Source organism: Cherax quadricarinatus, chromosome 32 (assembly GCF_038502225.1).
Source record: "Cherax quadricarinatus isolate ZL_2023a chromosome 32, ASM3850222v1, whole genome shotgun sequence".
In the NCBI taxonomy this organism is placed as follows: domain Eukaryota; kingdom Metazoa; phylum Arthropoda; class Malacostraca; order Decapoda; family Parastacidae; genus Cherax; species Cherax quadricarinatus.
The window spans coordinates 36,326,713-36,340,140 of NC_091323.1; the positions used below are offsets into that span (position 1 = coordinate 36,326,713).

General features: G+C 35.9%; 1 protein-coding gene across 2 annotated transcripts in view; it reads right to left on the reverse strand.

The window, feature by feature from the left end:
- The window catches only part of Ak2 (Adenylate kinase 2), a 39,212-nt gene that overhangs the window by 20,090 nt on the left and 5,694 nt on the right, over positions 1 to 13,428 (reverse strand). For both annotated transcript variants that reach the window (XM_070090711.1, XM_070090710.1), the window contains exons 2-4: positions 7,655 to 7,772; positions 5,717 to 5,835; positions 4,274 to 4,441 (exon numbers count right to left, since the gene is read on the reverse strand). In XM_070090711.1, the coding sequence (XP_069946812.1) occupies positions 4,274 to 4,441; positions 5,717 to 5,835; positions 7,655 to 7,772 (405 nt within the window). The remainder of the gene's footprint in view (positions 1 to 4,273; positions 4,442 to 5,716; positions 5,836 to 7,654; positions 7,773 to 13,428) is intronic.

Sequence of the window (13,428 nt, forward strand, 5' to 3'; positions counted from 1 at the left end):
ATCCCTCCAAACTGCCAATATCCCAAACCCTCCTTTAACCCTTTGAGGGTTTTCGTCGTACTAGTACGTCTTACGCGTAGGGGTTTTTGACGTACTAGTACTCATAAATTCTAGCGGCCTCAAATCTAGTGGGAGAAAGCTGGTAGGCCTTCATATGAAAGAATGGGTCTATGTGGTCAGTGTGCACAGTCTAAAAAAAATCCTGCAGCACACAGTGCAAAATGAGAAAAAAAAAACTTTGACCATTTTTTTTTAATAAATCAGCGACTTTGCAGTGTATTTTCGTATGGTATTTATTGTTGTATTCTAGTTTTCTTGGTCTCATTTTATAGAATGGAAGACATATTACTGAAATTGAGATGATTTTGACTGGTTTTACAATGAAAGGTGCCTTGAAATTGAGCTCAAAGTAGCAGAAATGTTCGATTTTTACCAAACTTCAAAAGTAAACAAATCGTGCCAAGTGTGCAATACACGTCAACTGGTGAGTCTAATATTCTTTCACAAGTGCACCAATAATATTTGTACCATTTTTTACACTAATGCAATAGTCTGCATAACAGTAAATCTTATATTTTTTGTGAGAATAAAAATTCAAAGTGGAAAGCAAAAGAATATATGAGGGGCCTTGAGACGTGACTAATCACTAGAGGAAATGTCATTTTAGTGCCAGGAATGTCTTTCTTGTTTATTCTGGACCCTATTCGGAAATTGGCATCTTTTGAAATTTGTGTGAAATTGGCAAAATTGCTAATTTCTGACCACTGTACTGGATAGTTGAATTTATAAATGGGTGGTTTCTTGCACCCATTCGATAGAAAAAATGGAGTTCTAGCGAAATATTCATATTTTTTGTCGACTAGTACAGTGAAATTGGCCGAAAATGGGGCTCAAAGTGGGCAAAATCGCCGATGCATAAAGATCGCCGAGACCGCTAACTTTGCGACAGCATAATTCCGTAAGTTTTCTATCAAATTTCAAACTTTTGGTGTCGTTATGATCGGGAAAAGATTCTCTATCTTTTCATAAGAGAAAATAATTTTTTTTTTTTTAAATTTGGCCAACCCTGAGAACGAGTTTCGGAGAGGGCCTGTCGACCCTCAAAGGGTTAAAGTGCAGGCATTGTACTTCCCATTTCCAGGACTCAAGTCCAGCTATATAAAAATAACCAGTTTCCCTGAATCCCGTCACTAAATATTACCTTGCTCACACTCCAACAGCTCGCCAGGTCCCAAAAACCATTTGTCTCCATTCACTCCTATCTAACATGCTCACACATACTTGCTGGAAGTCCAACCCCTCACCCACAAAACCTCCTTTACCCCCTCCCTCCAACCTTTTCAATTATGACCCTTACCCAGTTTTCCTTCCCCTACAAATTTATATGTTCTCCATGTCATTCTACTTTGATCCATTCTCTCTAAATGACCAAACCACCTCAACAACCCCTCTTCAGCCTTCTGACTAATACTTACATTAACTCCACACCTTCTCCTAATTTCCACACTATGAATTTTCTGCATAATATTTACACCACACATTGCCCTTAGACAGGACATCTCCACTGCCTCCAACCGCCGCCTCGCTGCAGCATTTACACCCTAAGCTTCACACCCATATAAGAGAATTGGTACCACTATACTTTTATACATTCCCTTCTTTTCCTCCATAGATAACTTTTTTTGTTTTCACATATACCTCAATGCACCACTCACCTTTTTTCCTTCATCAATTCTATGGTTAACCTCATCCTTCATAAACCCATCCACTGACATGTCAACTTCCAAATATTTGAAAACATTCACTTCGTCCATACTCCCTCTCTCCAATGTGATATCCAATTTTTCTTCATCTAAATCATTTGATACCCTCATCACCTTGCTCTTATCTATGTTCACTTTCAGCTTTCTACCTTTATGCACCCTCCTAAACTTGACCACTTAACTTTGCAACTTTTCTTTAGAATCTCCCATAAGCACAGTATCATCAGCAAAATATAACTGTCAACTCCCATTTTGTATTTGATTCCCCATAATTTAATCCCACCCCTCTCCCGAACACCCTAGCATTTACTTCTTTTACAACCCCATCTATAAATATATTAAACAACCATGGTGACATTACACATCCCTGTCTAAGACCTACTTTTACCAGGAAATAATCTCCCTCTCTTCTACACACCCTGAGCCTTACTATCCTCATAAAAATTCTTTACAGCATTTAGTAACTTACTACCTGTTCCATATACTTGCAACATCTGCCACATTGCTCCCCTAGCCACTATCACATGCCTTTTCTAAATCCATAAATGCAATGAAAACTTCCCTACCTTTATCTAAACACTGTTCACATATATGCTTCAATGTAAACACTTGATCTACACATCCCCTACCCACTCTAAAGCTTAGTTGCTCATCCAAAATCCCACTCTCTGTCTTACCTACATTTCTTTCAATAATAACCCTACTGTACACTTTCCCTGGTATACTCAGTAAACTTATTTCCCTAAAATTTTTACAATCACTTTTGTCCCCCTTCTCTTTATATACAGGAACTATACAAGCTCTCTGCCAATCCCTAGGTACATTCACCTCTTTCATACATTTATTAAACAAAAATACCAACCACTCCAACATTATATCCCCCCCTGTTTCTAACATTTCTGTCATGATCCCATCAGTTCCAGCTACTTTACCCTCTTTCATTCTATGTAATGCCTCATGCACCTCCCCCACACTCACATCCTGCTCTTCACTCCTAAAAGATGTTATACCTCCCTGACCAGCACATGAAATTACCGCCTCCCTTTTTTGTTGACATTTAAGTTCCTCAAAATATTCCTGACATCTACCCAATACCTCCAGCTCCCCATCTACTAACTCCAATACTCTGTTTTTAACTGACAAACCCATTCGTTCCCTGGGCTTTCTTAACTTGTTTATCTCACTCCAAATTTTTTTCTTATTTTCAGCAAAATTTCTTGACAGTGCCTCTCCCACTTAATCTGCTCTCCTTTTGCACTCTCTCACCACTCTCTTCACCTTTCTTTTACTCTCCATATACTCTGCTCGTCTTATAGCATTTCTGCTTTATAAAAACCTCTCATAAGCTGCCTTTTTCTCTTATCACACTCTTTACTTCATCATTCCACAAAACACTCCTCTTTCCTCCTGCACCCACCCTCCTATAGCCACAAACTTCTGCCCCACATTCTAATACTGCATTTTTAAAACTATTCCAACCCTTTTCAACCCCCCTCCCCTACTACTCATACTTGCACTAGCCCACCTTCCTGTCAATAGTTGCTTATATCTCACCTTTCTGCCAATAGTTGCTTATATCTCCTCCCTTAGTTTATACACTTTCGCCTCTCTCTGACTTCTTCTTGCCATTTTCCTTTTGTCCCATCTACTCTAACTGTAGCTACAACTAAATAATGATCCGATATATCAGTTGCCCCTCTATAAACATGTACATCCTGAAGCCTACCCATCAACCTTTTATCCACTAATACATAATCTAACAAACTTCTTTCATTGCATGCTATATTACACCTTGTATACTTATTTATCCTTTTTCATAAAATATGCATTACTTATTACCAAACCTCTTTCTACACATAGCTCAATTAAAGGCTCCCCATTTTCATTTACCCCTGGCACCCTAAATTTACCTACTACTCCCTCCACAACATTTTTACCCACTTTAGCATGGTAATCCCCAACCACAAGTACTCTCACACTTCATTCTAAACTCCCCACACACTCACTCAACATTACCCAAAATCTCTCTCTACACTTCCCTTCTCCAAGTGCATAAACACTTACTATAACCCACTTTTCACATCCAACCCTTATTATACTCCACATAATCCTTGAATGTATACATTTATAGTTCCTCTTTTCCTGCCATAACTTATCCTTCAACATATTGCTACTCCTTTAGCTCTCTATTTGAACCCCCTGACTTAATCCTAGTTATTTCTTCCCACTGAAACTCTCCCACCCCATTCAGCTGTTTCACTTAAAGGCAGGACATCCAGCTTCTTCTCATTCATAACATCCACAATCATTCAAATTCAATATTTATAAATAATGAGAACAACCTACAACATATTATCATTAATTTCACATGCTGGTTTAATACCTGATAGCATTTGAAATGTCTGATTAAAGTTCTATCTACCACCAAGAATGGGAGAATACAAGGAGAAATTAAACATCCAATATTGTACAGTACCTGCATACTATATAGAGTAAATAATTTGTCTTACGTCATCTGTCATCGGAGTTTTGGGAGGATAAAATTCTTCATGATATGAACGGCCAGATGAGGGATGGAATAGTCTGCCAGTGATGCGACGCACTAGAAGGCTATCTTCAATAGAAAATTCTACAACAGAGTCCAGCTTCTGTTTCCGCACTTCTAGCATATCATCGAGCTGGTGTTCAAAGACAATCAAACCATTTGTAATATAATCTCTCTCACCTTCTTTGTTCACAATTAATAATTGAACAGTAGGAAACAGTACAGATGTAGCAAAAAATACAGTACAGTATTTCCAATTGTATTCCTGTATTATTGTTGTGTTAGTAAAAGTTAAATATATACATACAAGGAATAATTGCTTTATCTTAATATTTAGCATGCTAACACATACAAATGATTTACCATTTAAATTAGTTTTTGCTTCCTAAAGCATAACTAATTAATAACAGCTGCAGTGCTATATTTTGTGTAAATGAATGCTTCAAAGAAGTGTAATGGCACAAACTCACATGGAGACAAAAAAGAAATTGTAAAATCTGGACAATTTGACCACACATTAAGCCCCAAGCACCCCATCCTGTGTAGTTACAGCACTGAGGTCATTCACTTCCCAACCACCCTGAGACTGAAGAAATACTTCCTGATATTCCTGTGACTTATCTTCATCTAACTTCCAGCTGTGCCCTCCAAATGCCTGCTTTCTGCACCTCAAACAGCCTGTCCCTGTCTGCCCTATCAATTCCTCTCAGTATTTTGCATATTACCAAGTTACCCTAGGGCCTTCTGTCCTCCAGGGTAGTTAGATTTAATTCCTTTAGCCTTTCCTCATAGCTCTTGCCCTTTAGCTCTGCAATTTGTCTTGCTGTATACTTCTGCACTTTCTCCAGGTTCTTAACATGCTTTCCCAGGTAGGACGAGTTCCATACTGGTGCTGTGTACTTTAAGATGGGCCCAACATGTATAAAGCACCTGGAATGGCTCTGCTGAGATTCATGCAGGCCGCTCTCAGCTCTGTCAATCCAGAATTGGCTGCAGAGGTTATTCAGCTGATGTAAGCCTCTGGCAATATGCTATGCACTATGCCTACTCTCAGGTCCTTCTCTTTGAGGTCTGCAGCATCTATTCCCAAATTCTCTACTGTCTCCAAGTGTCTTCATTTGTGCCATATGGATGCTTGTTAAACAAAACTCATTACCTGCATATTACTTCAAAATTTACATATATGCGAACAGCCCACAAGTTCAGTATGCAATATTACGTAGAGTAAATTTTATGGTTAGTAACCTACATTATAACTAACATTAAATATACACAGTGACCGGTCACTGAACTGACAAATTATCAGAAATGTGAAACTTTTACAAATTTCTCAACTGATACTATCTTCAAAGGTTGCCCTCAAGTCTTTCTCAAACTATATCAACTGTGCACATTAGTAAAAGCATACCTTCTCAGCCTGGGTGACGGTGCGTGGAAAGCCATCAAGAATAAAGCCATTCTTGCATTCAGGCTTGTCAAGGTTTTGCTCAATCATATTTACCACTAAATCATCACTCACCAGTTTCCCTGCAGAGAGGAGGATGCTACAAGTTTTACACAAATCATTACTTCTCTCTGGATAACAGCATATTTATCTCCCTCTCTAAATATGTATCTAACAAACAAAATTCCCCTCCAATTATAAGTACTATACATATAGACAGGCAACTTAACTTTTAGAATTTTTCCCTTAATTTAAATTGAATGCTAAGTCTCTTTACATATACTAAAAATGTCTGTTTAGACACATGTACATTCTATTCTTTGTGCTTTTGCACTTGAAAATACAAGCTAAAAGCTGTTACCATATCACAGCTAGTTTCAGAGCCAAGTCCTATCTCAGGCACATTACTACCACATTCTGTTACCAAAAATTTGGAAATGTGTACCCTGGTACCTATTTACTAGTAAAATAAGGCCAACTGGTCTAAGGAGGGTTACCTATACATCTCCACTTGCCCAGAATTGAGCCCTAGGCCCTAAAAGATGAGAGCAGAAAATGCTATCATAGAAATAAGTCATCTTTTTATATGTACTGTATAACTCTTGTCCTATGGATGCAGTGGTACCTCAATTTTCGTATGCCCCAGTTTTCGTAGGATTCGGTTCTCGACGACTTTTTTCGTGAAAATTTTGTCCCAGTTTTCTTACATCTGCTAAGTTTTCATAGAGTTGAAAATGGTCCGTACCAAACATGTCCGCGTGACTCAGCCACTCAAGCACCCACACAAAGCATCCCATGCATTCGTGACTCAGTCTGCCTTTGTTTCTCGTTGAGTGAGCATCACCCCTCACGTTCATCCGAAAGTCCATGGGGTTGAATGTGAGTGGCCAGGATGTGGAGGAGTTGGTGGATGACCACAGGGAAGAGCTAACCAATAAAGAGCTGCAAGACCTTCAACTGGAACAGCAACAGACTGCAGCTGAGAAAATTGCTTCAGAGGAGGAGGAAAAGAGAGGGGAGAATGTGCCTTCTTCAGTGATTAAGGACATGTGCAAAGTGGAGCGAGTTGCAAAGTTTTGCGGAGAAATATCACCCTAACAAAGCTGTTGCAAGCAGTGTCTGCATCATGTTCAGTGACAATGCCTTGTCCCATTTTTAGACAAATCTTAAAGAGATGCCAGAAACAGACCTCTCTGGCCAGATGTTTTGTGTGACAGGGTTGCAGTGACTCTCAAGCTGGTCCTAGTGCCAGTAAAAGAGAAAGAAGGGAAGTAACCCCAGATAGGGCCTTGATACCTGAAGTCCTTATGGAAGGGGATTCCCCTTCCAAACAATAACCTCTCCTCCTCCCTCTCTCCTCCTCACTGTCTTCCACATGCCAACGAGTCTTCAATAAAGGTAAAAGTGATGTTAAATGTTCATTTATCCATTTCATTAGTCATTTATATTTACTTCTCATTGTTTTCTGTATGTAAAACTACAGTTATTCTCGATAAAATTTATTTTTTGTAAATATTTTTGGGTGTCTGGAACGGATTAATTGGATTTACATTATTTCTTATGGGAAACATTGCTTCAGTTTTTGTACGATTTGGTTTTTGTCAGACTTTTCAGAACGGATTAATCATGAAAACCGAGGTTCCATTGTATTTACATACACTTACCTCACAAGATACATTATATATATAGCCTCTCTTTAGATATTAACTGGGCAGGTGCCAATTTTCAAACCAAAAAATTCCAAAAGTTTCACATATCTCATGAACTGATAAAAATGCATATTTTGATCATTCAAAATTTATGTAGGAGTTTTTTAGCTGCTTTACTGTAAATTTCATGTATGTACAGTGAACTGAGAAATTAATCACCTCACTCTCCAATAAATTAAAACACCAAGCATACCTGAATCCATGATTCCCTTTAACTCTTTGCCAAGACTAGATCCAGATGCCACCTCGGCTCTCAAAAGATCTCCCGTTGCCAAGTGACACACACAGTACTGCTGCATTAATTTTGGAGCCTGGAAATATATATTAATCTTGTATATACAGTACAGTCTAAAAAAAAATAGATGGCCAAAAAAAAAGGAAAAAAAAAAAAAAAGCAAAACAATGGCAGAAAGGGTCTAAAGGTATTATGAAAGTACGAGTCAGTGTGATTACGAGTGAGAAGGTATTATGAGAGTATTATGAGAGAAAATATTATGAGTGAGAAGGTATTATGAGTGACTGGGAAGGTAGGTAGGTGTGTGTGTGTGTGTGTGTGTGTGTGTGTGTGTAGGAGGGGTGTTAATGTTGCAGTTTAAAAACTGTAGTGTAAAGCACCCTTCCGGCAAGACGGTGATGGAGTGAATGATGGTGAAAGTTTTTCTTTTTCGGGCCACCCTGCCTTGGTGGGAATCGGCCAGTGTGATAATAAAAATATATATATATATATATATATTTTATATATATATATATATATATATATATATATATATATATATATATATATATATATATATATATATATATATATATATATATTTTATATATATATATATATATATATATATATATATATATATATATATATATATATATATATATATATATATATATATATATATATATATATATATATATGTGTGTGTGTGTGTGTGTGTATTTATTTAATGTCTTTGCAAACAGTACATTGAGATTGTGTATATACAATAGTGGGTTGCAATGCAAAGAGAGCCTCTATTATGCCTAGGCATTATGGGCCGACTTAACATTGGCTTACATTCTACTTAATACTAAGGAGTAGTATAACATACATATTGTAGTTGTACAGTAGGAAAGTAATTATTTCATAGTTGTACAGTAGAATATTAATTATAAATGAACCACAATTTGTATAATACAAAGATATATTTATATTCTAAAATGTTTTATGAAAAACAATGATTCAATTATATTCAATGTGATTGTTGAAGTTATGATGTGGGAGTACATAGGTGAGTAAATGTGTACTGAGTATTTAGTGTTTAGTCTTGGGTGATTAAGTGGCTTTTTTAAGTGGCCAGAGATCAGTGTGTGTATATTTCGCCTGCTCTTGCGAATTCCTTGCACACACACACACACACACACACACAATATTATATATATATATATATATATATATATATATATATATATATATATATATATATATATATATATATATATATATATATATATATATATATATATATATATATATATATATATATATATATATATATACATGTATATATATATATATATATATATATATATATATATATATATATATATATATATATATATAAATAACTAAAATATATATATATATATATATATATATATATATTATATATATATATATATATATATATATAAATAAATATATATATATATATATATTTTTTTTCAACAAGTCGGCCGTCTCCCACCGAGGCAGGGTGACCCAAAAAAGAAAGAAAATCCCCAAAAAGAAAATACTTTCATCATCATTCAACACTTTCACCACACTCACACATTATCACTGTTTTGCAGAGGTGCTCAGAATACAACAGTTTAGAAGCATATACGTATAAAGATACACAACATATCCCTCCAAACTGCCAATATCCCAAACCCCTCCTTTAAAGTGCAGGCATTGTACTTCCCATTTCCAGGACTCAAGTCCGACTATATGAAAATAACCGGTTTCCTTGAATCCCTTCACTAAATATTACCCTGCTCACACTCCAAAAGATCGTCAGGTCCCAAGTATCATTCGTCTCCATTCACTCCTATCTAACACGCTCATGCACGCTTGCTGAAAGTCCAAGCCCCTCGCCCACAAAACCTCCTTTACCCCCTCTTTCCAACCCTTTCGAGGACGACCCCTACCCCTCCTTCCTTCCCCTATAGATTTATATGCTTTCCATGTCATTCTACTTTGATCCATTCTCTCTAAATGACCAAACCACCTCAACAACCCCTCTTCTGCCCTCTGACTAATACTTTTATTAACTCCACACCTTCTCCTAATTTCCACACTCCGAATTTTCTGCATAATATTTACACCACACATTGCCCTTAGACAGGACATCTCCACTGCCTCCAACCATCTCCTCGCTGCTGCATTTACCACCCAAGCTTCACATCCATATATGAGTGTTGGTACTACTATACTTTCATACATTCCCTTCTTTGCCTCCATAGATAACATTTTTTGACTCCACATATACCTCAACACACCACTCACCTTTTTTCCCTCATCAATTCTATGATTAACCTCATCCTTCATAAATCCATCTGCTGACACGTCAACTCCCAAGTATCTGAAAACATTCACTTCTTCCATACTCCTCCTCCCAATTTGATATCCAATTTTTCTTTATCTAAATCATTTGATACTCTCATCACCTTACTCTTTTCTATGTTCACTTTCAACTTTCTACCTTTACACACATTCTCAAACTCATCCACTAACCTTTGCAATTTTTCTTTAGAATCTCCCATAAGCACAGTATCATCAGCAAAAAGTAACTGTGTCAATTCCCATTTTGAATTTGATTCCCCATAATTTAATCCCACCCCTCTCTCGAACACCCTAGCATTTACTTCTTTTACAACCCCATCTATAAATATACAGTGGACCCCCGCATAACGATCACCTCCAAATGCGACCAATTATGTAAGTGTATTTATGTAAGTGCGTTTGTACGTGTATGTTTGGGGGTCTGAAATGGACTAATCGACTTCACAATATTTCTTATGGGAACAAATTCGGTCAGTACTGGCACCTGAACATACTTCTGGAATGAAAAAAGTTCGTTAACCGGGGGTCCACTGTATTAAACAACCATGGTGACATTACACATCCCTGTCTAAGACCTACTTTTACTGGGAAGTATTCTCCCTCTCTTCTACACACCCTAACCTGAGCCTCACTATCCTCATAAAAGCTCTTTACAGCATTTAGTAACTTACCACCTATTCCATATACTTGCAACATCTGCCACATTGCTCCTCTATCCACTCTATCATATGCCTTTTCTAAATCCATGAATGCAATAAAAACTTCCCTACCTTTATCTAAATACTGTTCACATATATGCTTCAATGTAAACACTTGATCTACACATCCCCTACCCACTCTGAAGCCTCTCTGCTCATCTGCAATCCTACATTCTGCCTTACCTCTAATTCTTTCAATTATAACCCTACCGTATATATGTATATATGTAGATATATATATATATATATATATATATATATATATATATATATATATATATATATATATATATATATATATATATATAAATAAATATAAATAAATATAAATAAATATAAATATATATAATATAATATATAATAAATATATATATATATATATATATATATATATATATATATATATATATATATATATATATATATATAAATATAAATAAATATAAATAAATATAAATAAATATAAATAAATATATATATATATATATATATATATATATAAATATATATATATATATATATATATATATATATATATATATATATATATAATATACATAAATATATATATATATATATATATACAGTGGACCCCCGGTTAACGATTTTAATCCGTGCAAGAGGGGTAATTGTTATGCGAAATAATCGTTATGTGAATGAATTTTCCCCATAAGAAATAATGGAAATAAAATTAATCCGTGCAAGACACCCAAAAGTATGAAAAAAAAAATTTTATCACATGAAATATACATTTTCCCACACACAAAGAGAAGGATACATGCACAATAGTAGAGTAGTACATGCACAGTATATATTGTGCATGTACTACTCTACTAAATGAAGAATAAATGACACTTACCTTTATTGAAGATGCAGCAATGACTGATGAGACACTGTGTCCTGGGAGTGCCTTTTCCTCCTGAGTACTGTAGGTCCTGTTTGGCATTTTCTTCCAGAACAGGCCTCATCACACTGTGTATGCCACTACGATTCTTAAATCTCTCAAACCAACCTTTGCTGGCTTTAAATTCACCAATATGAGCACTAGTTCCAGGCATTTTTCCCTGTTCACCTGGGTGTTAGTCGACTGGTGTGGGTTGCATCCTGGGAGACAAGATTAAGGACCCCAATGGAAATAAGTTAGACAGTCTTCAATGACACTGACTTTTTTGGGTTATCCTGGGTGGCAAATCCTCTGGGGTTAATTGTTTCTTGGTATTCTCAATAAGCCACACCAACAACGGTGCTACAGCAGCAGCAGCAGCTGACGGTGGTACAGCAGCAACAGACGGTGGTACAGCAGCAACAATGCTACAGCAGCAGCAGACGATGCTACAGCAGCAGCAGCAGCAGACGATGCTACAGCAGCAGCAGCAGCAGCAATGCTGCTACGATGCTGCAGCAGACGATGCTACAGCAGACAAGCTACAGCAGCAGCAGACAATGCTACAGCAGCAGCAGCAGCAGCAGACAATGCTACAGCAGCAGCAGACGATGCTACAGCAGCAGCAGCAGCAGCAGACGATGCTACAGCAGCAGCAGCAGCAGCAGACAATGCTACAGCAGCAGCAGACGATGCTACAGCAGCAGCAGCAGCAGACGATGCTACAGCAGCAGCAGCAGCTGACAGTGCAGCAGCAGCAGCAGCAGCAGCTGTACCACCAATAGTAGCGATACTTATCAATGATCTTTTTCTTCTTCTCTATTGTAATTCTCACCCTTATTGCTGTAGGGTTGGCACTAGAAGCTTTCTTGGGGCCCATGGTCACTTATTTTCCAGAAAAAGCACCGAAAACACTGTAATAATACGAAATATTCCGATTGTATGCTTGGATGTTACCGCGGAGGCTGGCTGGTAAACAATGCCACCGGCGGAACATGTGAGCGTGGCTCAGGCCGCACATTGGACGCATCTCGGAGGAAAATCGGTAAGCGGGTTTTTAAGCGGTATGTGAGGCAAAATTTTTGCAATTAAAGTAAGCGGTATGCGAAATAATCGCTATGTGATGCCATCGTCATGCGGGGGTCCACTGTATATATATATATATATATATATATATATATATATATATATATATATATATATATATATATATATATATATATATATATATATATATATATATAAATATAAATAAATATATATATAAATATAAATAAATATAAATATAAATAAATATATATATATAAAATAAATAAATATATATATACATATATACATATATAAATATAAATAAATACAGTGGACCCCCCGTTTACGATCAGCTCCCAATGCGACCAATTATGTAAGTGTATTTATGTAAGTGCATTTGTATGTGTATGTTTGGGAGTCTGAAATGGACTATTCTAATTCACAAAATTCCTTATGGGAACAAATTCGGTCAGTACTGGCACCTGAACATACTTCTGGAATGAAATAATATCGTAAACCGGGGGTCCACTGTATATATATATATATATATATATATATATATATATATATATATATATATATATATATATATATTTGTATATATATATATATATATACAAATATATATATATATATACAAATATATATATATACAAATATATATATATATACATATACAAATATATAATATATATACATATATATAAATATATATATATATAAATATAAATATATATATATAAATATAACTATATATATATAAATATAAATATATA